Source organism: Podarcis tiliguerta (assembly GCF_965153285.1).
Source record: "Podarcis tiliguerta genome assembly, chromosome: 9".
NCBI lineage: Eukaryota > Metazoa > Chordata > Lepidosauria > Squamata > Lacertidae > Podarcis > Podarcis tiliguerta.
Genome location: NC_139542.1, coordinates 37,951,224 through 37,978,074, shown reverse-complemented (window position 1 = coordinate 37,978,074; position 26,851 = coordinate 37,951,224). Strand labels below are relative to the sequence as shown.

The following is a 26,851-nucleotide window of genomic DNA, read 5'->3' as shown; positions in this document are numbered from 1 at the left end:
TTCTGATTAATTTCTGTTGCTGACTTATGAAGTTCTTTGTCTACAAGTAAAGTGTTTTGGATTTGGTAGCATACATTTGCATTCCTTTAGAAATATTGTACAGTTAACTTTGTGAACCTGATTCAGCCGCTAAATCTCCTGTACAGGTCTTTGCAGAGGTTGTCTGAACCTGGGGAGGAAGTCTTGTTAGAATAACTCAAACAAAAATGCATCTCAGACTCAGGGCAAGTGTACCAGCCCCCCCCCCCCCGGCACAGGCTTGCTCCCATATTCTGTTGTGGTTTGGCATTTTCTCTTATCTGTAGTCATATTGATATAGTGTGCCTATGGCAGACCTGCACAGTTTGTGACCAGTAAGCTGACACTTCCTGTTTCTACTGGTTATTCGAAGGAATGTCAACTACTTGGCAGACCCAATACATGCTGGTTGCTTGTGTTTGACTTGTTGGGGCGCGAGTTATAGAGCGCTGTTGTGGGGTCTCAGATAACTGATTTAAGGGACTTATTAGTTACGTGTATGCATGTGAAATTTCTCAAATTGACCACTTCAGGCATTTTTTTAAAAAAAGAAATAGAAAAAAAAGCAAGTGTACTGTATATATTACATTGGGTGCTGTGGCAGAAAGGTGGTATATAAATGCAATACATAAATATACCAACTGATTTTTGCGTAAGCACCTTCATCAAAATGATTTTTGTTATAAGAAATTTCAGAGTAAGCCTAGATGTTCATACTTTTCAGTTCAGTTCATGAATACAAAGTGTGTTATAGAAAATGACAGGTCATGGCAGAAACATTAACTTTGGTGTGCACTTAAATTCAGTAGAATTGTATATATTTCCTAAGTAGTTCAAAAATACATAATAATCACACCAGAAGTAGTAACCATAGTTATATAGAAAATGAATAAAGCGCTTAATGATTGGAAAAGAAGAATACACTTATTTAGTCTGTCTTAGTAGAGTTAGAGAATCATCTACTAAAATGTAAATCTTAAATGAAGACTTGGTGAACTCTAAATCCAAAGTAATCTTTATTAGCAGAGAGATTAGCTACTCCCTCCTTCTTAGTGATTAGCGCACTCATCCTATGTCAAGTAGTAAACTCTGGCTGCTCTCCTCAGAGTGCTTTAGCCACTTTGGTAAAATGCAGAGTCAGCTGTTCAAGACAATACGAGTTGCTTCTGGTTTAAAGCTACTTTCTCAATGCAATAGAAAGCTTGCCGATAGATGAAATATTGTGGGGGAGTAAGTGTACACAAAGACCTAGAGAGGCTGATGGGTTTAATTCCAACATGATTTTTTCATCACATAGTTAAAAATTCTCTGCAAGGAGGGATAAAGTGGGTATGCAAAGTTAACAGTATAGTGAAATCTGGGCTGTTAGAAAGGTTAGTGATGTTCATTGTTAAATTTTCCATAATTTTGGAGCTTTTGATAATGTTTTGCAAACTCTGTTTGATTGAACAAATTATGCAATGATAATGCATTATTGCTTGAGGCAAGCACTGGAAAGTGTTCACTGAAAAGTATTTTTAACTTCAAGGGATTTATAAGAAGCTATAATGCGGAGTTAGAGAACAGATATAACGGCCATACTTAACAGTTTCAGATTGTGCCTGTTTGAATATAGTTCTTAATTTATAAAATTAGAGTTCTGGGGTTTGAGGCTTCCTGAAACTGAAGCCATATCCTCTGAACTACCAGTCTTCTCACTCCGTAATTTCAGATGTTTGAGATTAAGTACTTTGCACAAATTCCATGGGTGAACCCTGGTTCATATTAATCCCTGGAGATAGTGAAATTGAAGACATAGCCAGTTACATTTTATCCTGCAATCTCTATATAGCCATGAGGTTCAAAGACATTAACCCCCCTTGGTTTTTCAAATGCATCCTAAGAGGTAAAGCAAAAAACTCAGTTCCTATTTTGCAACGAGAATCTCCCTATTGTGGATTCAGATAGCAGTAGCAGTTAATATGAGAAAAGGCACAGTTTGGACAGAACGCTTCAATTTAGGGTCATTCCTAATGTTTTAATATATCTGGTAAATTAAATGCCTTATGCTGTTTCATATCTAATTGTCACTGCTGGACAGCATTTACATTTTGTGAACTCAGCTGTGTACAAAGAGCGAGCAATTAGCAATATATGGTGTAAATTCGAACATATAATATTTTCATCTAACACAGTATAGTATTAATATTTCAAATATCAGCATTTCAAAAGGAATAATTGCATATACTATAGGGGGTGCTTGCCGTATGTTCATTTATGTAACACACAGCCCTAAACTATCTTTCTCCACGACCCTCCATATGTTGATAGCAGGATGTTAGGATAGCATTTAGGTGCCTCTCTCATGGCTGCTGGGATGCGGGTGGTGCTGTGGGATAAACCACAGAGCCTAGAGCTTGCCGATCAGAAGGTCGGTGGTTTGAATCCCCGCAAGGGGTTAGCTCCCGTTGCTCAGTCCCTGCTCCTGCCAACCTAGCAGTTCGAAAGCACCTCAAAGTGCAAGTAAATAAATAGGTACCGCTCCGGCGGGAAGGTAAACGGCATTTCCGTGTGCTGCTCTGGTTCGCCAGAAGCGGCTTAGTCACGCTGGTCACATGACCCGGAAGCTGTACGCCGGCTCCCTCGGCCAGTAAAGCGAGATGAGCGCCGCAACCCCAGAGTCGGCCACAACTGGACCTAATGGTCAGTGGTCCCTTTACCTTTACCTCACGGCTGCCAGCAGATAGGCGCATGACTGCTGATGGAGTGTGCTCTGGTCACTTGAAGGCTGTTGAATCTTGTGCTGGAGGAGAAAAACGAAAACAAATCCAAATACATCCTCCCACCTCTTGCAAAAATATGTGAAGTGCTGTAGAATGTACATATGATTATATTTTATTCACTTAGTACATACAGTTATATTTTATTTATTTATTAGATTTAAATCCTGCCTTTCCACTGGAGACCTTGAAGCTGCTCATAGCATTTATGAAATGCAGTGGATAAATCATGCACGTTAAAACAAAACGAAGCCTGTGCAGCTGGAGCAAGAGCCTAGTGTTATCTTCACCTGGCTTCCTTTCTCTCCTGTTCCACCCTCCCCCAGGGCAGCTGGTGGTGCAAGACCATGTGGTAGAAATCTTGTTTGAGTATTTAGGGAACTGTGTTTGCGGCTGCTTTCATTCCGTTGACGTTTCCTGGGATCCAGACCATTTGCTTGCTATAGGGCATAAATTATTAGTGTAATTTATAGGGTTCTGTAATCTACATTAAAATACATTTGCTTTTGATTCTTCCCCCCGCCCAACAACTTGCTTAAAAAGAAAACAGCTTCAACGTAGCTCAGCTGTTAATAGGGAAACCTAACAGCTTCAGCAATGGACTTGTTAATGATACGCACCTTGCCCAGACAGAACAGAACACTGGTTCCTCAGTGTGTTAAGAGCACTGTGCTATCTAGACTAATAATGCGTTCATCAAGGGCCAAGGTCATAACGATATGAATGAGGTGAAGGCAGGTCAGAAATACATAAACTTGGAAGCTAGTCCTTAGCATTGGAACCCAATATGTGTACTTTAGTTCTCAAAATTCAGAGTTGTAGGGAAAGGTTTATTCTGTATGTTACAATGATGGGCTTCTTTCCTTAAAGCATGTAAAGTTAACTATTAAGATTGAAGCATGCTTTGTACATTTGAGAACCTTAATAAATATTAAGAACATATTTTTTTTAACAGTCCACTCTTCTACAGTTAACACCAGCTGCTTTTCTCTTATATATGACTGGACAGGATATTCATGTACAGATACTGAACAATATGTATCTGTTTTTCATTCCACTGTTCACCACTTACGCTCTACTTACGCACCATATTGCAAAATTATTTTTCACAAATTTATTATTCTTACTTCAGTTATAAACTTTTGTGTATTTAGAATTTATGTGACTGAAGTATCAGTTCTGAATTGGAAAAATAGGCCAATTTTATTGCAGCTTTTGCCAACCTGTTGCCCTCCAGATGTTTTGGTACTACTAAGGAAATGTAATCCAAAAATACTTGGAGGGCAACAGATGGGCCAAGGCTATTCCACTGGATACTCATACAAGTCAAAGATCATGACTCTACATAAAAAACTGTCCAGTAGCACCTTAGAGACCAACTAAGTTTGTTCTGGGTCTAAGCTTTCATGTGCATGCACACTTCATGCACACGAAAGCTTATACCCAGAACAAACTTAGTTGGTCTCTAAGGTGCTACTGGACAGTTTTTTATTTATTTCGACTGCGTCAGACCAACATGGCTACCTATCTGAATCATGACTCTACACTTATAGATAGATTACTAAATCATGGTTGCAATCAACCAGTTAAAGAATCATTCATCTGTTAATTATCTGCCTTTTTTTTTACCTGCCTATATAAAATATCCTTAAATGCAATTATATTCCTGCTATAACTCCCCCCATATCCACAATTCTACCAGCTTGCTACCTTATTATCTCTTGCTGGTCCTCATTTTCTGCCCAGAACTCCTATATCATCTCTCTTCTCAAAACCCGCTTCTTCCACTAAGCCTTTGGCTTAACCCTTCTACTTTCATCCCCTACTGCAACAATGCTTTGAGTATGTGTAACACTTGTATGCCTCCCTGGCTATGCCCTTTCTCCTATCTTTCCACACCAACTTTTGTCAGAATTTAAGTTGTCAGTTCCGTCAGGCAGGGAATCTGATTTTGCACTATGTGAGTTGATGGTGATACTATTTCAACAATAAGTAATTGTATCTGTAACTTTTATATGGGTGCATTTTTGAAATATTCAGGGGAATACAACACTTAAAATTTCACAACCAAATGTATATCGTTTATTGTTAGAATGAAAGAGCATGTATTTTATACTAAGTACTAAAAAGTCCTTTTATTGACACCAATTAAAATAATGACTTTTTCCAAGTTACTTAAAAGGATTATGAGGAGAAAACTGGGGTAACATTTCCCCAGTTTTCATTTCTGGAAATGTCAAGTGTAGAACCCTCACCGACACTGAAAAACAATTTTTAAAAAACCCTCAAGACCACAGTTTTGTCTTGTATGTGTTTTTTTTTTTTATGTGTACGATGGTCTACGTCTAATAGAAAACTATGTTCTTACAATTAACAAATTCGTTTTAATGTTCTGGATTCATAATAGGAATTGCTTTAAGAACATGCTAGATAAAACCACAATACATAACTGAGAAGAACATCAAACAATGTTAAGGATGTGATGAAAATACAAATGATATCTTGGGGTGTCCTGAAAGGATAGGGAGAATAATTCAGCTAGTGTTTTGAAGATCACATAGAGATTTTACATTCTGTGTTAAAATGTTCACCTATAAAACAAAGTATATTTTTAGAAGTTTGGCTTTTATTGCTTTGAGTTCTGTTTGATCATCTCTGCATGCATTTAAATATCTTTGTGCAAATTGGGAACATCTGCGTTAGTAAACTTAATAGAAAATCTCAGGTGATTTGCAGATGACTAAGGCTCTTGCTTTTCAGCTAATGTAAGTCCAGCTCACTTCAATGAGGCCTGTATCAGTAAAGTGCTTTAAGTATCAGATTGTAGTGTTAAGGTTTTGCAAGGGCATGTCAGCATCTTTAAACAGAAAAGAGTTAATGTTTTCGATATTTAAAATGAAAACCAGAGACAGCTAATTCAGCTTCAGTATTATCTAGGAATCTTCGAGTACTGGTTGTCAGTAAAGTAAGCCTGTGCCAGAAAATCATGGTGCTGTTTGCCTGTGGTTTCCATACATTTGCACTGATTCCATTTTCAGCTACCATCCTTTCTTAAAAGAATATCAGTGGAATATGGACTCAGTTTTTATGTATAGCCTACATTTGGTTAACTGTTCTTGCTTATTATCAAATTGAGCTTCATAACTAACTAAGTTTTTTATGTACTGTATTGGTAGAGGTGTATTTTAGCTTTAAATATTAAGATTCAGAAATACTGTGTAGTATTGGTGGTGATTTAAATCAATGCCTGATAGAAAGTTCTGTATTTGTTTCAATATGAGAATCATTCTGTTGCATGCATGGTAGTCACCATTCATTTAAACAGCAGCCATTCATTTCAGTGGAAGGACCCACTCTACTCTAAAGTAATGTATGCAAATTGGAGTCAAACTTACCCTTTGTTAAATGGAAACCCAACTTCAGACGAAGGTTTATCCTCAGGACCACAGCAGGTGAGAAAAGGGGTTTAAATTCCATTTAATTTCAGGTCTTCATTCGTTCTGAACCTATTTATGATCAACCCTTCCAGCTGTTTTTATTTACATTTTTAGAAACCGGCATTTTGATGCAAGAGGTGTTCATCAAGTATATTTTGGGTCACAACTCCCTCTCTCAAAATTAATGACTAAGTACTTCCAGGTGGTGCAGTTCCATGCTTGTGTCTGAACATCTGTTCCTGGAGCATATTGCTGGATCTGGACATTGGTGTTTTTACTGAAAATGCTTTAAAACCTTTGGTTGGTTGGTTGTTTTTTTGAAATCCATCATTACCAATTTGTCCCAAATTTCTTTCTGTTTACAGATTGCTGAGCCAAACCATGAAGGATCATCTGGTGAGAGTTGCAAATGAAGCAGAATTTATCTTGAGCAGACAAAGAGCTGAAGATATTCACAGGCATGCTGAATTTGAGGCAAGTCCCAAATCTTACACATTGCACTAGTATTTCATTCATACATAGTGGAGTAATAAACTGAAACATAGGCACCACAGCTATGCCAGATTAAAAATGTAAACACATCAGGTGCCTGTGAAGTTGTGTCTTTAAAATCCCTGACCATGTTGACCTGTAAATAGTACACAGAAGCTCTGAAGCACCTATTCTCTTGGATCCAGAGATCTTTCACAAATAGAAAAGCACTTCCACTTGTGCAAGGCAACCCTACTGAATTCCTTCAATTCCCAGGTCCTTCTGCTTCTCTGTGTACCCCATCTTGCACATCCAGAGAGTTCCCTGACCCTCAGGAGCAGCTATGGGGAGAGGAGGGGACTTTTAGCGGGGGTGGAAGAGACAAGAAGGACCCATTATGTGATTGGAGTTCTGCTGTATCTTCTCTGGATCCAGCCCACTTTTTTTACTTGTTGTAAACAGGGCTGCTGGTCGGAGAATAGGGATAAAATTTGGGATGATTTACAATTTTTTATTTTAACATTCATAATTGACAACGATGTTCATCCAGTATAACATCTGGTATAATATAGATAAAAGGCTAACTTCAATAAAGCAGTGTATTGTTTGTAGACTTAAATTGAACTTTGCATTATTTTTCTTAATGAAATATTATTTGGTAATTTCACTTCCCTCTGAGTCATCAGAACAACAACAAAAATACTTTTTCCATGAAGTCACTTGCGTGATTGTAGTTTGTTTAGTCTTCCTTTGGATAGGGTTGAACTCCTACACTCTCCCTACTTAGAACACTCTCATTTTCCAAATCATTCTGACTGATTTTTTTGCACCAGTCAAATAGGTATAATATTTTACAGCAGTCTGTTTAGTCCGATGCATTCTAGCACTGGTCTCATGGATGTTTCACACACAATTGTTGCTGCACACATACAAATTATTTCCTTCTTTATGCATCCCATGACCACATTATCCTTTTTGACGTAGCATTGCAAATGGATCTTATGAACTATAACCTTACCAGTATGATTCCTTAATCCTCTCGTGCTTATGGCTTTCAAAGATATTGTCCCTGACTGTCCTTGTTGATGTGGATTATGTTCTTTAGTCTCCTATCCACTCCTCTACTGGAATCTTAAGTACTTGATAAAAACAACATGTTGTTGGAATTAAACTTACTGGTCTATCTAGATCAGGCTGCTCTTTGTATAAATTTACTCTCTAGCAATCTTTTAGCCATTTCAAAATAAAATGATTGACTGAGTAGAGCTGCTTTTGCACAATGTCTTTAGTGGGGACTGGCAGGGTAAAAGCACCTTAAAGAACCTTGCCAGAGTTTGCAGCTGGTACAGAACTGGCAATCAATAAGAAGAGTGGAGCAGCTAAGCTACTAATTTGGATCTAGAGTTAGCTGCTTCTGAATCATCATTTTTGTAAAGATCACATTTTAGATTTTCTAATTGCTACCATTTCTGTCAACAGTTTCAGCATTAAAAAACAAACAAACATGCCTTTAATTTTCTGGGGAAACTTAGTACAAATGTGTATTTGTTCACATGGGGGTTTCACACAATGACTTTTGGACAAATAAACACCTGAGTGGCTTTCACAAAAATAAATCCTTAGTCTATTCTGTAATAGTATTTCAGTTTCCAGTGGCTCATAAAAATGTAGCCATGGATATGTTACCGCCTCCAACCAAATATTTACACATATAAATATACTGCAAACAAAGTCTAAAAAGTTATTTTTTTGCTGAAGTAGTAACAAAAAAAGTATTTTATATTTTTTTATAAACCCAAACTAAATAAAAATAAGGGATAATTTATTATTGAGGGACAATGAATTACATTGACATGTATTTTGGATTTATTGGATTACTATGGCCTCCCAATCAGTTCAATACAGAACAAAAAAAGAAATACCTCATAAAAAACTAGTTTTTTATTGGATTCTCCTAAGAACTAATTTTATTTTTGTTTTGCAGCTTTCTTTTACAAATGAAACATTGAGGATTTTCCTTATATATTAACACATAAACATTTGTTTTAAAATGCGTAAGAAGTGGAAAGTTTATTTTCCTGGACAGTGGTAATGTTTCTAAAGGTCATCTCTGTGGGTCTCAGGATTCATGCTGTGCATTGTTTAATAAGCTGTCTGTACTTCATCTAGACCTAGTTACCCACTCCTGCAAACAGAGATGTTGTCAGATATCTACATTGTCATTTTGTGCTAGTGAAATAGCAGGCAGGTTTCATTTGTTACATCAAAAAATGAAGGGTTGGTAGACAGTCCTGTGGAGACGAAATATACATCTTTTTTAGTTCATTGCCTGATAATCACTGGAGTCTGACAAAGGTGACAACTTATACACTGGTTTTATGCAGATGCACCATGAGTGACATGGCCTCATTGATTAGGTGAATTGCTCCTCTTTTCCTGCTGCTAACATACCCCTCTGCCCTTTAACCGCACTTTTTTCACATAAGAATAGCTAAATCATGGGAATTTTTTTTACTGCATTTCAAAATGCTGCCTCTGTCAGAACTGACCACAATTTTTTATTTCTCTGTGTGTTTCTTATGTCTTTGAACTGTCTTCAGGCAGGTGTTGGTTGACACTTCTTGATCTGATGTTGCCTTGACTCTGTTATATCTCAGTGTGATGGCTGAAGGGATTTAATTCACATAATCTTGAACTTAAACAGAAGCTAGGCTGCAGAAAAGACAGCACTTCTGTTATCAGAACTGGAGGAGGCAGCCATAGTTTTCTCTATTGACCAAGGCATGTTCCTCTTGAAATCACAAGATATCCATATGTTTCAGCAGAAATTAGTTTTGGAAAGAGAAGCATTGGAAAAAAAATCTGCGAAGGAATAGATAGGAGTTAAGACTCAGTCATGAACATAACATGAATCCAAATGTAGCAGAATTATTCAGATGGGTGCAGAAAACAAACTATAACTAAAACCACGTGGTGATTTGCTGTAACGCCACACTTCAGAGCAAGTTAATTCTGTTATCAAATCACGCAAACATAAGGGAATATGTTCACACATATCAATAAAATGTGTTTTAACTCTTAGTACTGCTGTTTAAAATGCCCTGAAGAAAATTTTGAAATAAAAAAGTGAGATTAATTTTTATATTAAAGCACAAAACAGCACACAGTATGCATTTAAACCATCATTTTCATAATAAGCACAAGACTATATCTTTTTAAATATGTATCTTCTAAAGAATGAAACCAACATCTGAAGACAGCCCTGTATAGGGAAGCCTTTCAAAGTGTAATGTTTTATTATGTATTTATATATGTTGGAAGCTGTCCATAGTTGCTGGGGCAACCCAGTCAGATAGGTGGGGTACAAATAATAAAAATATTATTATTATCATTATTATTATTCCATTTAAGCGTTGGCAAAGAAAAAGGGCAGAACTTTGTTTTTTTGTCTGAGCTGATTTTTCTCAATGCCCACACAATCCTACTGCATGCAGGGATCCTTTGATAGTGGGTGCAATAGACTTATGAGCATTGCACAATTAATTTGGAATGAGCAATATTTTTTACGACTTCCCTGGGCTAAATCTGGAGTGACTTGAACCTGATTTTTATTATTATTTAAGGGGAAGTCTATTAAATATTCATAGATACTGTGAATGCTTATAGGTGCCACAAATACAACGTATTCTTTCAGGGTTTTCTGTGAACATCTCCTGCAAAAAATGGGGTGATGACACCGCTGCCATGACTTCTTAAAAGTAAATGGTAAACATGTGTAGTGGAAAATAGGTGTAGCACCATGTCACCTCTAGCAGGGGGAAATTGTGAAGCACCCCAAACAGAAATGGGTCTCAATCCCTGGCAATGTCCCTTCAAGTAGTATGCATATGTTAATAACAGTCTGCATGCATTTTGGATTATGTGTTTGAGCACTAGCTGTTGGTGGTTTTATTAGGAGCTCTGAAAATCAGTGATACGGTGATTTGCACATCAGTTTTGGGCACTTGTTGTCTACACTGACCGTCAGTGGCCCTCTAAGGTTTCAGGCAGGTCATCCTACCTGGGACCTTCTGCATGCAAAGTGGATGCTTAATAGTCCCAACTGTGATATATGCAAGAGTGATTAAGAGACAAGCATAAGAATGTTAAATATAAAGTGTTGAACAAAGAAAATATAAGTGTGAATAAAATGTGTTTCATTTTATACTTCTTTGTTTGGATGTTGATGGCTTGTGACTGGCCAGTCAGTTTCTCAGTAGTATAAACAGCTATTCTTCAAAATGCAGCATGTTTTACACACACACACAAACACACAGGTTACAGCTTTTGTGGTTTATAAGTAAGGCATGCATCGTTTCCTTTTTGTTGTGATGTCTTTACTTAAATTATGCATTTGTCGCAAATTGCAATAGTCTTACGTTCTGATTATTAGCAGTTTGTCAATATAACTGGGATATTCATTGGATTCTTCTTTGTTGTAAATCATATTAGGCAGCTAACTTCTCTGCATGATTGCCCTTCAATAATTAAATCTAGCATTTCCAGCTGCTGTAAAATTTGTTGCCCTTTTCCCTTCAGTTATGTTTCTTCATGCGTATTAGTTGGACTTCTCTATAGCCCTAATTTTCACCCTGATCCAATTTATAGGCTATAGTTAAGCAGCAATAAGCTGTTCATGTTTTGGTTTATGGCTTATGTTGAATATGAATGTAAATGTAGTCATGCCTTGCTCAAAAGATACAGGTAGTTTCTAGCTTATTTCACGTGTCCTCCTTTGCAAAAATAAAACAAAATAATGTTTTCTGTGAGTCTTCCCTTTCCTTATAGCTAAGCATCAGATATTCTTTATCTATTAAATCTTAGCTTTTGAGTAGCCTTGAGAAACATTTCCTGTATTGTGTTTACACACATGAACATGCTTGAAATCTCCCTTTTTTTAAAAAAAAAAGAAGGCAAAATAATTAAGACAATAATTATAGGAACAGTTTATTAGGAGCAACCAATACTGGAAATCAGCCCTAAGCTATTACACCTTCTTACAGCATTAGTAATACAACCATCACATAGCTGTGAGGTAGGATAGGCACAGGCCATAATTTGGGCCAGGTAGAGGTGCCAACAGGATTTCCTGGACTGGCTATATTGTATGTGGATCGGGCCCCTCCCAGATCTACATCTATATATGTATGTTAATGTATGTATAATAGCATACATAATATATGTCTGTTAATATATGTATTAACATATATTAACCTAGCTTATCTCACAGAGATGCTGCAAATATAAAAGGGGGAAAGAGAGGGAAACATGCACAGTGTTTAGCTCCTGAGTGGAAAAGCAAAAAAGAAATATATGTTATGCATATATGTTGCACATAGGTAAAGTATGGAATCAGCTCACATGGGAGACAGTGATGACCTCTGAAGAGGATTCAACAAATTTATGGAGGCCAAGGCTATCAGTAGCAAGATACCACTTTGATTCATCTTACAATTTCCCGATCCTTCCCCTTTCTATATTTAGCTTGTTTTTGCATCTAAGGGATGAGGGTGGCTAATGTAAAACCCTGAACGTCAAGGAAAAAGAGGGAGAGCATTTGTAGGATGCTGCTTTTTCAGCCATACTAGACTAGTGCAGAATGTGAACAGATTCATTTTTAAAGTTTGTTTCCATACAATAAGATGTAAGTAGGAGAAAACATACACTATTGGCTTGGGGGGAAGGATGGCATTAAAAGGTGGGAAATAAGAGGTATTTCTTGAGATAATTTGTGTGCTCTCTGTGTTTGCGTATTATGCATGTAGAACAATTGCAAGTGAGGCTTCCAGACATCTGGAGAAATCTCTGTCCCTAAACTGTAGTGCTGCACTGACTTTATTATTTTTCAATTTGCAAAAAAAGAAAAGAAAAGAAAAAAGCATTTCATCTTAACATGTTGTGTTAAGGGCTTTCCATGTTTACTCAAGCTCCAAATTGCAATTGTTAAGGGCAATGTAGATACTGGTATGGTACCCAGTGGTAATTCAGGCTTCCCCACTATTTGGAGCTGGATGGCTGCTAACAGCTGAAGAGTGTTCACTGCCGTTTATAGATGCATCAGGCATAATATATTAGCTGCGTAGGTAAGGAGTGTTTGGGGAAGCTGTACGTGAAGAAATTCTGACTGGAAATTCACCACACATTGCTGTGGTGAGGGAAAGATATTGCATTTTATTGAAGCACCAGGCAGAAATACGTACCTGTTTACATCCCTGCTAAATATAGGCACTAGCTGGGGGTGTAGTTTGGCTTGGTTGCCCACTTGCTGATCCAGAGGCTTTTTAATTTATATCCCTCCCCTTGCCTTTCAAACTGTTTTTGCTCATCTGTAATTTCTTCTCCGACTCTCCTTTCACACTTAAAAGGTAAAGGTAAAGGGACCCCTGACCATTAGGTCCAGTTGTGACAGACTCTGGGGTTGCTAATCTCGCTTTATTGGCCGAGGGAGCCGGCGTACAGCTTCCGGATCATGTGGCCAGCATGACTAAGCCGCTTCTGGCGAACCAGAGTAGCACACGGAAACGCCGTTTACCTTCCTGCCAGAGTGGTACCTATTTATCTACTTGTCCTTTGACGTGCTTTTGAACTGCTAGGTTGGCAGGACCTTTCACACTTAATTTGTATCTTATCCCATGCACCCAAACTGCCACATTCTTTCATTTTTCCTATAACGTTAATGTCAAATTATTATTGGTTTTACTTTATAAAATTATCTTTTACCTCTTTCTGACTTCCACCAGCTTCTTCTCTCTGCGCATTCCCCGGGAGGCGGGATACCTTCCTCGCTTGCGTATCCTCCCCAGATATTTCTGACTTTAGCCACCATACAGGAAGATGCTGGTGCTGGTAATCAGGTCCAACCAAAAGGCTATAGCTCAGCCCGGGGGATCAGCTGAACCCCTTTGCGCTCTACTGAATCTTCTCTCACAACAGGTTCACACTGAGCATATGAGGGGGGAATCTTTATGAATTCTCATTACTTACAAATATGACTTTTTAATTTTGCTGGTTTGTCAAATTCAGTAAAAAATACAAACATGTTACATGGCTATTAGAAAAAAAGGACATGGTAGATGTTCCCCTTGAGCTAATATGTCAAACTCTTATCCAAAGGTGAAATTATAATCTCCCCACACTACAAGTTATACATTTGATGCATAACTGATGCAGTGCTTACACATGAATGTAAAGGGATGAACAAACTAGCTACTTTCTTGTTAAGTTTCGCAGGAATTGAAAAAAATAAAGACATTGCTGGATTTGGATCAGTGTAATTGAAAAAAGACTAAGGGGTTGTTTTAAAAAGGATGACAGTGTTTGCCGAAGCAGCATGACGTTATGGTAGAGACTTCCTTTTGTAAAAGATCTTCTGCTTTAAATTCTGAAGAAGCTAGTAACGGTTATGCTTTTTATATAATAATTTTCATATGTTGTTAGCTACTAACTATGAAGAAAGTATATTTCAATTATGGTCAACAACATTTTCAGCATTATTTTTTTAAAAACTGGGATAATCTTGTAACAGTACATTGGGGGTCGGTGGAATGCTTTGTTTCTCAGCTGGATAATAATTTAAAAATACAATAAAGTTTAGCATTCCCTGCCAAATCTGAGCCAGGCCAATGTTTAAGTAGGAAGAGAGGGGTTTATTCAAGATATATGTATGGGCGCAACTAGATGTTACATAGCAGATCCACAATCTGGATCTCCCTTCCTGATTTCTGTTTACTTTAAACAATTTGCACCCTGCCCTTCAAAAACTTTTTTTTTAAATTTGCCTTAAATCATACTAAGATTAAATCAATGGAAACTAGCAACAGCAAGACTGGAATCCTATAGGATCTTTTAGATCTCCTCCTATGAGGACAGAAAGAGAGGTCTTCCATTGGAGAGGAAGATATGACTCCACAATATTCCTTCTACCTCCAGAAACCTTCATCCTTTGCCTTACTCAACACAAGAGCTCTGTTGGTAGATGCAAAGTGGAATAGCATTCCCAGTTACCCAGCGTACCCTCTTGGTGTGTGTATGGCATTGTGTTTCCCCCCTATCATTGGAAACAATGGAAGACAGTGGGAGGGAAATTGAATGGCTCTCTCTCACCCACAGCCTGAAATGGACAAATGTGGATGGAAGTTCATTAAAGGTAAAGGTAAAGGGACCCCTGACCATTAGGTCCAGTCGTGGCCAACTCTTGGGTTGCGGCGCTTTATTGGCCAAGGGAGCCAGCGTACAGCTTCTGGGTCATGTGGCCAGCATGACTAAGCCACTTCTGGCGAACCAGAGCAGTGCACGGAAATGGCATTTACCTTCCCGCTGCAGCGGTACCTATTTATCTACTTGCACTGGCGTGCTTTCAGACTGCTAGGTTGGCAGGAGCTGGGACCGAGCAACGGGAGCTCACCCCGTCGCGGGGATTCGAACCACTGACCTTCTGATCAGCAAGTCCTAGGCTCTGTGGTTCATCCACCTTCAGTTCTCCCTCCCTCCCTCCCTCTTTTGATTGATCTGTAGAAATGTATAGTAAAATAGTATGTGAGAGTAGCATAAAACCAATTTATCAAGTAAAACTATTAAAAGGCCTGGGTTTTGAGATCAAGTAAATAACTTTGCAAGATGTTGACATTTTTTTTTGCGGGGGGGGGAGGGTTGCATCAGATCATGATTATTATATTGCTGGGGGAGGGCCCAGCTGCTCCTTGCCCATCATACTTTCCTCTACAGAGCAAACAGCAACTTCAGGAGTAGGGAAAACAGCACGGGTCAGAAGAACCAAGACTCTGATCTGATGCAGGGATGCAAGGGAGCACAGGATATGCAAAGATGCAGCTGTAGAAACTGGTAATCTTTGCCAGCTGCTATTAACTTCTTCAAAAGCAAAACAGGGGATATCCATAAATTCTGTATATCTCCCATATAACTTCTAGCTGAACCCTAAGAACAATTTCTCGTTAGTGAAGATCTGTGTGAGTGAACAGTGATGTGTCTCACAGTGTTCAGGGCCCCTGGACTTTTTGAGAGGGATCCAAAAATGAGACATGCTTAATGCATCTTCTGTTATGTCCATGTAAAATCCTTCAGAATATTGCTGGCAAGTGATCAATCTATCACATTTGAATTCTCCCCTTCCAATCGGGAGCTTGGTGTGGCATTAAATTATCCCATTTTATTCTCACTGCAGGACTGTGAGTTTTGGAGGATAAAAGAGTTCCTGGCTCATGGCCACTTGGTGAGCTTCATGGGAATTTGAACCCTTTCCCAGTTTAGTAACTGCACACTTCTTGTATGGTGTAAATGTATGTTTAGTGCAGATACAGCAGCATGGCTGATGCCTGAGGTTGAATAGTCCTCTTCATAGAATAAGAAAGAGAAGGAGCATTGTTGGTACTGTTCTTCCTTGATCTATGTATCTGGGTTGTTGGCTTGCTGCTGAGAAATAACTGTTCCATATTAAGTTGTCTGTAAGCAAGAATAAGGGGGGACACGGTGGCGCTGTGGGTAAAACCTCAGTGCCTAGGACTTGCCGATCGCATGGTCGGCGGTTCAAATCCCGGCGGCAGGGTACGCTCCCGTCGTTCGGTCCCAGCGCCTGCCAACCTAGCAGTTCGAAAGCACCCCCGGGTGCAAGTAGATAAATAGGGACCGCTTACTAGCGGGAAGGTAAACGCTGTTTCTGTGTGCTGTGCTGGCTCACCAGATGCAGCTTCTCATGCTGGCCACGTGACCCGGAAATGTCTTCGGACAGCGCTGGTCCCCAGCCTCTTGAGTGAGATGGGCGCACAACCCTAGAGTCTGTCCAGACTGGCCCGTACGGGCAGGGGTACCCTTACCTTTACCTTTAAGCAAGAATAAATTTTCCTGTGGGAGATAATTGATGAACCTTAATAGATTTCTCATTCCCCCCCTGCTCCATTATCAAAGTGCTGGTAGAATTTTAGCTATAGGTGATCATAGGGAGTGACCTAAATTGATTTAGCCGGTACTGTGATCATACCTTGCCTCTGTGCTTTGTGTCACTACACAGCTACGCTATGGCGGGCCCAAATTTATCTAGTGTGGACTGGTTAAGGACCTATAAGAAAGAATCCAAAGAGTAGTTCTAGCAGGGGCATAAAGTTGTAACAAACCTTTAATTAATTAGAGCCTATTTTCTAATGTCCACTTGTCCTAAAGTCTAATTTGTGTCAGAATCTTGCCCATTCCGAACCAAGAGAGACCTCCTCTGTGGAAAAGTCCTGGGGCCTTGCAGAGAATCACAGTACAGATAAAAACCCTAAGGAGCCCTCGAATGTCCTAAGGTGGTGGAGTGCCTCATGTCATGCATGTCTCACCTGAGCCACCTGATCATAGCCCAAGCCCTGAGTCTCCAATATCATCCTACACTCAAACCCAGAGTTTGCATAGGTGTGCCTGCCTGCCTGCAGGGTCTATGTATGACTAGAGGTCTCCTTAGATGCAAGGCATTTTTGGGAGGAGGGGAAAGACTCCACTGTGAATAGCAGCCCAGCAGATGACCAGGAAGAAGAGGAGCTAGCAGTCAGGATTTAAGTCTTTCTGCCGCCTCTGGAGCCTTGCTGGATTAAAAGCTTGTTGTTGAGCTCATAGCCTCCAGCTCCGGAACTTACACAGCTCTGGAACTCCCTACTTGGCCCCAGCTCCCTCATTTGGTGCTGATCATGGACAGTTTGTTTAAGCACCATCGTTATATTGAACAATAGATTGGGCATGGTGACTGGTAGGAAGAGAAGGAATGTAGGAATAGAAACTATTAAAAGTAGGGCAACATACTGTGCTAGATTTGAATGTGATCACAGGTACTTTACTGGCACAGGCTACTAGATTGTACATCAGCAGTTTCCCCCCCATCCTACATTTGCCTTCCTGCAACTGACACTCCACACTTGGCAACCAAGGATAGTTCAAACCTTATCATAAACTGCTGCTGCTTTTATTTCTACTTCTGTTTTCTCAAGGTATGTTTTTAACATTTCAAGTCTCACTTACCATAGAATTGCAAAAGGGCACCCTTAGATTGAAGCATTCTTAAATAACCTTTTAATCTAAGAGAGTACATGGCTTGGGACCTAGGTATTTGTAGAAGTGCCTTTCCCATTATCTGCCAACCCATGCCGTAAGATTTTCTGATGGTTCCGTTGTCAGCCATGGTCAGTGATGTGATGATGCAGTGCAAGTGCCTCTCTGTTACGACACCCCACTTGTGGAATTCCTTCTTTTGTAGGTACAATTGTCCCCCTTGCTGGCATCTGTTTGACATCAGCTGAAGACATCTCTGTTTCTTTTGGTTTTGGTGGACAGGTGTTGGTTGGTTGTTCTGTTAGCTGTGGCTGCTGAATTTGCATAAGAATCACTGTATTAGTAGGTGTGTGGTTTTAATGTTGATGTTTTGATATATGTATTAATGTTTTACACCTTCTTGGGAACCTTTGCTGAAGTGAGGTTCAAAAATGTAATAAATAATAATTGCAAAAAATACATCCACAGTTATAAACCACAATACATTTAAGCACGGTTTTGAATTAAACATGAAGTATACATCCTAGTCTTAACCAATTGTGCAAATGTAATTGGAAGGAACGCTTTCATTTATAGAAATCTCTAGTAAGTCAGTACAGTACACCTCAAATTATCTTTCAGCTTGAAAGTGCTAATAACAAAATGGCTGTTTAAACAGGTTTTAATTCCAGTCAATGTTCAGTCAGTATTTATAATGCCAAAATTACTAAAAACATAAATATCCTTAGATTCTTCTATCAAGCCATGAAGAAGTGAATTATTGAAAAGATAAAAATAAATTTGTTTGCTTTCTGTCAGAGTTCATATCCACAGCCAACCTTGATAGAAGACCAGAATGATTTAGACAAGTTTGCTTTGGAGATTCATAACATATGCTTGCTGGACAGAATTGAGTTATCTGTGCTCTGGAGAGTAAGTTATTGTAGCAGGAGCTGACAGAGATGAAGATAACTGAGGGAAATTCAATTACCTTTTAGTGTTTTCCTTCTAATAGGATTCTTAATGTGAAAAAGATCCTTAGATGATGCGCCTCTGTTGCTTGGTGAGATCTACTTTGATACGTGCCTCCAGAATAAAGTGAACTCTCCTTTCTAGGGCTTCATTAGGAATGAAACATGTGACTGCTTCTTAAAGTTGTATTAGATTTCAGGGATTAGATCAAACATTGTCAGTGGTAGACCACATATTCTTCCTTAAAAACCCCCAAACCCAAATCATTATTTTTAAATGCTGCTTTTTAGTTTAGAAAACTATGCTATAAAAGGATTGCGTGTACATTTGCTGGTCCTTATCTACCACTATTGTTATGTTGAATCCTTTTGCTAAATACACTTCAACAGTACTTCCTGTGTAGAGCAGTGAGACTGAAATTAGTTCTTGTTCAGGTACCTAGGCTCTCTGTGAAAGAAGTACAGTTCTTTTGAATGAAATGTTTGCCACATGTTTGTGAGAACCTAGGTCAAATATATTGCCTTAAATAATATCTGAATGAGATATTTTACAACAGTTTCTTGTTTTTCCTCTTTTCCCCGGCAACAACTGTTTGTTGTGTGAGGCAGCCTGATAAGGCTTCAACAATAACAGTCTTTATCATATGGACACAGAGAATACAGCAGCAGAGTTAGACCAAAAGTATAGTTTATTTAGGTCCCTGAATCTAGTTGCTAGAAGAGAAAACTCAGAAGAAACATGGTGTCTGGAATGCATTCAGAGGCGTAGGCAACTCATCTTGGCATTAAGACTACCAGAGTAGATTATTCACCTCCTTATGTCTGCCTATGATAATGCCATTCTTAAGAGTGCAAGCATTGTATAGTTATTAGGAAGTTTTTAAAACAATTGCTCAGCTTAAATAGGGTAGAGGTAAAATACATCTTAACCTGTTATCAATATTGTGTTTCTACCTTGCCATGTAGAAACTTTCAACCCACAAGTAATTGTCACAAGTGGTTGTTGCTTTGCACAGGCATTTTGCCACATCTACCCATGTATGTACAAAGGAGCCATGGCTTAATGTGGCTTTATAAAACATTTCTATCTAATGGTGGGTTGCATGTATATCCTTTGTGAGGAATTTGTAGAGCATGCCTTGGCTCTCACTTTATCCAGATCAAAGTATTTTTGGACATGACTGATTTTCTTTTCAGGTTCTGAGCTGTATAAATATGGCTCAGCCCTGCAGTCAGTTCAAAACAGAGGATCTTGGGGAAAGATAGCGCCATAAGAAAGTATATTCCTTTCAGTGTTCTAGCTTGACTGATTTGATGAAAGCATGATGTACTGTGAGGGGGCGAAGCAGTTAATATGATTAGCTGTAATTTAGTTATCGTAAACACATTTGCAATCTGATTTTGCAAGTGATGTAGTTTTCTTCTTTTGGGTACTCTGTATGTACTTGAGCATAAAATAAAAACATCTTAGTTTGTGTAATGGGCCACCGATAACGGTAAACATTTGTGTGTGTGTGTGTGTGTGTGTGTGTGTGTACCTTTCAAAAACAATCTAAAATATTTAGTAAGCACACACTTTTTTTGCAAGAGGGATGTAGTTTTTTAAAGCTTGTGTTTATTTCTGATTTTAAGCTAGAGTAGAGGCCCCCCCCCCCAATAGGTTTGTTGATTTGTTGTTTCTGTCTGGCCACAAGTTATAGCTGCTTGTGTATTTTAGAATCCTAATATCATGAAGTTTCTGATTACCTGCCAGCAACTTCTGTTAGTTTTGGGTTGCCTTGTGTGAGCAGAAGAACAATTTTTCATCTAACCTTCCTCTGCCCACTGATTTCTCTCTTCTAACTCCAGTCTGCATGTCCCATCTCCTACCATTCTGGAAATCCTTACCAACCCTCAGGTAGGTTTTGGGAGAGACAGGAAGCAACAGTGGAGGGGAAGGAATTGGGTTGTTAACATGAGCAGAACTCACCTTCCACTTACCAGAATCCTTCCTGCTTGAATATTGTTGGCAGTAATCTTTAGCAGTAATTTTGTGTCATGGACGTGAAGAAACTTTGTAAGCCTAATGTCATGTACTCTTTACAAAAGAGAAGTCGTAGCTCTGTATTCTGCTCTTTGTGTATGTCACCTTGTTTAAACTCAGTGTTTCACAGTTTTAATCATACAAATAAACACCAGGAAGGTTCGCTACCGCATTTCCTTTTAATAGCTACAATATAGCTACAGTACAGCAATAGAAGAAGAATTTATTTTATTATCCCCAGAGGGGTGGCCATATTGCAGGGGGAAAAAGGAGTTTTGTGCTGCTTGATGGACTAACACATTTATTTCGGCATCAGCTTTTGTGGGCTGCTGTCTACTTCACCAGATGAGTGATACGACCGATACAACCGCACCTGACTCATCAGACAGAGTCACAACTTAAGAATTTCCATCAACATTTCTCAAACTATACTACCCATCCAAAGAAGGTTGTTGGTGGGGCAGGAAGAGAGAGAAATAGATTCACAAGGCTAGACTGGTACTTAGGAACAACCTACTACAGTAGAGAAAAAGACAGAACATTACTTGTCACTTAACGGTTTTCAGCTGAAACCAATGGGGCAATGACACTTCCCTCTCACAGACCTTTGATGGTAGGGTGTTTACAGACAGGCCCCAACTAAGACAGCTACTCATCAGCAACTACAGACACATAGTGATATAGGAGAGATATGAACACAGGGACTAACTGCTGCTGCAGACCCAGATAATAAGAATAAGAATAAGGATGCCAACTGTGTCCCCATGTCTACTCTGGCACCACTGTTACAGGGCTTCAATGTGTCATCCACCTTGTCAGGGATCCAGTCACTCGTTCATCTTCCAGTCAACAGTGTGGCTGCAGCTTTTTAAGCCAATTGAAGTTTCTGAGCACTTTTCAAAGGCAGCTCCATGTAGAGTGTGTTATATAGTAATCCAAACATCCTGCCTGAAGAAGAGTTCAGAAGAACTTGGAAGCTTGTTTGCTGTTTTATCACACTTCTGTGACACAAATCTGTCTGGAATGTGTCCTTGAACTGTGATAATTCCTCGTGTGTGTGTAAGGAATGTAGTCTAGTGTACAAAGATTAAGGTATCATCCATTGTTCTGCCTACTTTTGCATCTGGCCCAATCCACTTTTTTCCACTCTGCCCCACCCACCATTAACATGTGGACCCTAGGTGGTGAACCATGAAATGAAGTGGCCCTGAGGATGAAAAAAAAATCCCTACTTCAATTTTAGTTGGTCTTAATATAGTCATACCTTGGAAGTTGAACAGAGTCCGTTCCGGAAGCCCAATCGACTTCCAAAATGTTTAGAAACCAAAGCACTGCTTCTGATTGGCTGCAGGAAGCTCCTGCAACCAATTGGAAGCTGCGGAAGCCATGCCGGATGTTCAGCTTCTGAAAATCGTTTGAAAACTGGGTTTCGATCATTCGGGAGCCGATTTGTTCGGGAGCTAAGGCATTCGGGATCCAAGGTATAACTGTATAAGATATTGCCACAGTATGATTTTTGCATTCTCTTTGTTAGAATTCTACTATTTGTCTGATTGGTGCCTTTCTTATGGAGCATCTACCTTTCAGTGGGAAGGACACAGAGAAAGCAACTGCCTTAAGCACAAATTAAATCTCAAAGGATATAGAATAGAGCAATTATTAAATTGAACATGCATTCTTATCTATATGCTTATTTCCTTCTGTTACCTGTAAAAAACATTATCGCCATGTAAAAATATTAACCCTCTTTTGACTAGCACCAGTATATCACATTACTGTCCTTTATAGAACTTTCCTTGTACTGATTATAATGCTTCTAATCATGAGATAGTCTTAACACTTTATTTTCTAAAGACCCTGGGGTGTGGAGGGGGGGGGGGCTACTTTTACTATGTTAATAATAACCAGGATCCCCTATATATGGCAAAGCAAAGAGACCACAACAGATTTCTGTAACAAATAGCTTTCGAAAAAAGTTAATTTATATGCAGATCCTGAATCTTCAGATCCGTTAAGGGCTAGATAAATGATGATGATGCAGAGGGCGGAGGCTGCAGGTTGCAGAGATGAAAAGCCAATACATTGTATTCAGTCCATTAAAACAAGAAGAAATAGAAAAGATACCTTGATAAGTGTTCTGCCTGTGTTAACCTTGATGGCTATTATCGGGGGAGGGGAAAGGGGGCATGCTGCTATATCTATTTCATTGGCTTGGGCTTTTTCATGCTGAAAGAAATCAATACTTTGAGTCGTTGGATGACAGAAGCATCACTTCAGAATTGAAGGTGGCTGTCAGACATTGTCATTGGTTGACTTTTGTTTGCTATTGAGGTTTTAAGCTTTCATTTTTCTAAGTCTTATTCAGGAGCTTTGGAAGATTTCCCTGGGTGGTATTTCTAGTTCAGACTTTAAACGGGAGGTTAAAGGTCAAGTGCAAAAGATCTAACAGAAAAACGCAGGAGCTTGTTCCATTTACTAAAATCTGTGGTTCGGATGGGAATTTGCATTTGCAGGTGGTATGTTCTTGTTTTCCCTCAGATTGCTTTTTCTCTTCTTAATGATACCCTTATGGGAAATGGTTAGTAATCATTAGCTTGGATTTGGTTTCTTTTTTTAAAAAAAAACTCAACTTAGTATTATTCAATGTAGTAACATTACACTATTATTTGTTGTGGACCTGAAAATAGATGCATACATGGAAACATTTGTTTTCAAACATTTCTCTTTTTCTCTATACTCAGTAATACTTCTAGGAATATCCTAGTAGACTGGAATAATCAAAGGAGAAAATTCCCTTATTTCTCCATCCTTAATTGTTTTTTATACAAATTGTTGTTTCCCTTGATTTTTACCATGTCTTGACTGCTCTTTTTGTAACACATTTTATATGGCATTTTATCAGTGCTTATTTTCTGGGGGTATTCAGGGATATGTAGTACTGGCACCTTTCCCCCCAAATGATGAAGCGTGACACTTACTGTAGTAACTTCATTGTGAGTACTGGCACCTTTTTTTCAAAAAAGAAAAAAAGCACTGCATTTTATTATAATAAGGTCAATTATTCTGTCCTTTTGTTGAAAAACCACCAGTTTAATATTGTTGCTATAGTATTAAACACTTGAATACCTTTTTAGGAGCTGACGTAGTATAACCAAAAGTTAAATTCCTATTTAAGCTCTGACTTAGTATATGAAAATTAAGTCAATGGTCTACTCTCAAAATGCTGGATATTCAGCATCATGTGAGCAAATTGGATGGGACTTTCCCATTCTGTCTGCTTCCCTATGCCACCAACCTGCTCCAAAGGATCCTGCAACCCCATAGAGCAGATTTTGGCAGTGTGCAGGAGGCTGCCTGTGTGTGTGTATAAAAAGGAAAGTCCCGCTGTGCAAACAAAAGTCTGTTGCACTATTAACGTAAACTCTAGAGTCATAATTATCCTTCCTTTGATTACATCTTCTAGGCTTACATTGCTTGCCTATTGCATTGGCTTACCTGGTCTTGATGGGAATAAAGAAGTAGTTAGTTGGTTGGATGCACTAGCCTTCCTTGTATATAGTGAAACAATGTGAAACAAATCAAATGGTCACAGATGCACTGAACAGACAAAAGAACGTGCATCTTCACACAGCACATAGTTAAACTATGATATTTGTTACTGTAAGATGGCTATCAGCTTGGATGCAGTGTTCGAAACTCCCATTGTTCTAGGGTGCATTTTGTGACAGGGAATTTCATTAGTGCAAGCAGTTTCTGAGCTCTGGGCACAGTAGTACACCTAATATTTCAGATTAAAACTGCAGAGTGAAAGGAAAGGAGGACCGTTTTCTGTCTCCCCCCACTTCCAGCTATTCTCTGAAGGCTGGAGAAGAGAATATAATGGGTGGGCAGGGGAAGGACTAGATCATGTGAAAAATGAACATAATATTTTATCTGCAGTTCATTCATTTTCAGCTTTGTATTCTTGTTATAAAAAAGTGTGCCTAGACATTCCATTGTTGTGCCCATAACCTAGGTTTAAGGAGCCGTTTAGATCTTAGCTTTCATATCTCAGTTTCTAACACTGCTTGGATGACTTTAGAAGGGCATCTAAGGTTCTCAGTGGCTATGGCACTTCCACAGTCAAAGGCAGCATGAATGCCAGTCGTGGGGTGGGGGGCAGGGGTCCAGCAGTAGAAGAGACCAAGTGTTTCATATATGAACCTACCTTTGACCAACACTTGCTTCTTCTTGGTATATGAGAGTTACTGATGCTGGCTTCCTATTCTATTTTTTTGAATGTCATGTTCCCAGACCATAAAGTGCTACCAGATAAAATTCAATGTGCATACTTATTTAAGAGTTAATTGCATCATCACCGATCCCTTCTTAAAAAGGAACTTGGGTGCATCATGTATTTACAAAATCCTCTAGGGTTGGGGTTGAGAACCTTTTGACCTTCTAGATGTTGGGGACTCCGACTAAAATCAGCCCCAGCTAAGCCAAAGGCTAAGTGTGAACAAGTGGGCATTCACAATAAAAATCACAGCTACTTTGCTGCTCCCTGCATCCTGCTCCTTCTACACCACCTGAAACTAAGACATGATTTCGTTAAACTTGATGTCTGAACCTGAACTCATGGTCTGTTTTCCACTGACAAATCACAAATGGTTTGCCAAGAATAAACCTTGACTATAGCTTGTAATTTTTCAGAAGCAAGACAAACCATGAGCCTAGGTTCAGGCGAAACACTAACCCAAACTGTGGCTTAACTGTGGGTAGTGTGGTGGTAATGGGACCGTGGTAGGAGCAAAGCAGCTATGATTTACCTGCATACTCCCCCCCCCATGTTTGTTTATCTTTTTTTAAGTACAGATATCATGGCAATTTACCTAGATACACATAGACTTGGTTTGACTTAGTGTTATGTGTGATCTGGGTCTGTATCTTGTTGCAGAAATTCTATGTGGAGAGTCTAGTAACTTTTTCTTTGTTGACAGAACTGAGTACAGAAGTGCACAGTATTTACCGTGTTTTTCTTTGTCCTCTCTTCCCCACTTCAGTCATTGTCGGCCCAGTATTCTGCCGATAAGCGAGAGGATGAGAAGATGTGTGATCATTTGATAAGGGCGGCCAAGTATCGAGATCATGTGACAGCAACTCAGCTAATACAGAAAATCATCAACATTCTGATGGATAAGCATGGAGCCTGGGGCAATTCTGCACCAAGGTAAACAGATACTTAACATTTGGCAATATAGGATGTGTCTGGTATCACTGGTCCTGAAAGGACAATGTTAACACTAAAATTAGATTTAAACTAACAAAAAAGCAACAGAAAATACTGATTCATTTCTACAACTTGATCATTTTTTGACTCTCAGGTTTTCCATAATGTCTCTTAAATAGAATGGAGTGCCTGTGTTTAGATGTTCATTTGAGTACAAGAAGGTGGAAGTGACGATATATCTAATAAGGTGATCCAGAAACCAAAGTTGTCTCAGTGACCCACCTTTTATTGAGATCTGTATAATCAGCTTGTAAATTATCTAATGCATTGAGTATACAACATGATTATTTTTCACTTTATAACAATTTACAGCTAAATGGAAGTATTGTATAATGCACTTTGCAATACCCCTTATATCATTCCCAAAAATGTAAATAGCATTATCAGGAAAACAAAATGTCTTTATGGGAAAGCCAGAATGCATTTAGCCATCATAAAACATGTAAAAAAAAGAAGCACACAGGATGATTATAGTCCCAATTTTTTTTAAAAAGGATTATAACTTGATCTTTTAAGCATTCGTTTATGCTTTCCTGCAGAAGTAAAACATAAGATTTTTGTCGCAGATACTAAACTGTATATTGAGAAATCTTCATATTTGGTTTTATGGTAGTTTTTGTGCTTCATCTTTCTTCTCAAATCCATATAACTGGTTGGAGCCTTGCCTCTGTAGGCCTAATACTTTCCCATTAATGTCATTTATTTTGTTTCAATATTGATGGCTTTCCTAATGCCATACGATCAGTAGGCTGCAATGCTGGCAGCCAGCCTGGGATCGGCAGTGGTTTTAATAAATCACAATCAGACCCATGCCATTACATCAATATTTTTAGTCAATTATACAGAAGGTC

General features: G+C 38.9%; 1 protein-coding gene across 5 annotated transcripts in view; it reads left to right on the top strand.

The window, feature by feature from the left end:
* The window catches only part of LRBA (LPS responsive beige-like anchor protein), a 350,444-nt gene that overhangs the window by 116,326 nt on the left and 207,267 nt on the right, over positions 1–26,851 (top strand). For all 5 annotated transcript variants that reach the window (XM_083456976.1, XM_083456977.1, XM_083456975.1 and 2 more), the window contains exons 36-37: positions 6,580–6,688; positions 25,774–25,940. In XM_083456976.1, coding sequence (XP_083313102.1) covers positions 6,580–6,688; positions 25,774–25,940 — 276 coding nt within the window. The remainder of the gene's footprint in view (positions 1–6,579; positions 6,689–25,773; positions 25,941–26,851) is intronic.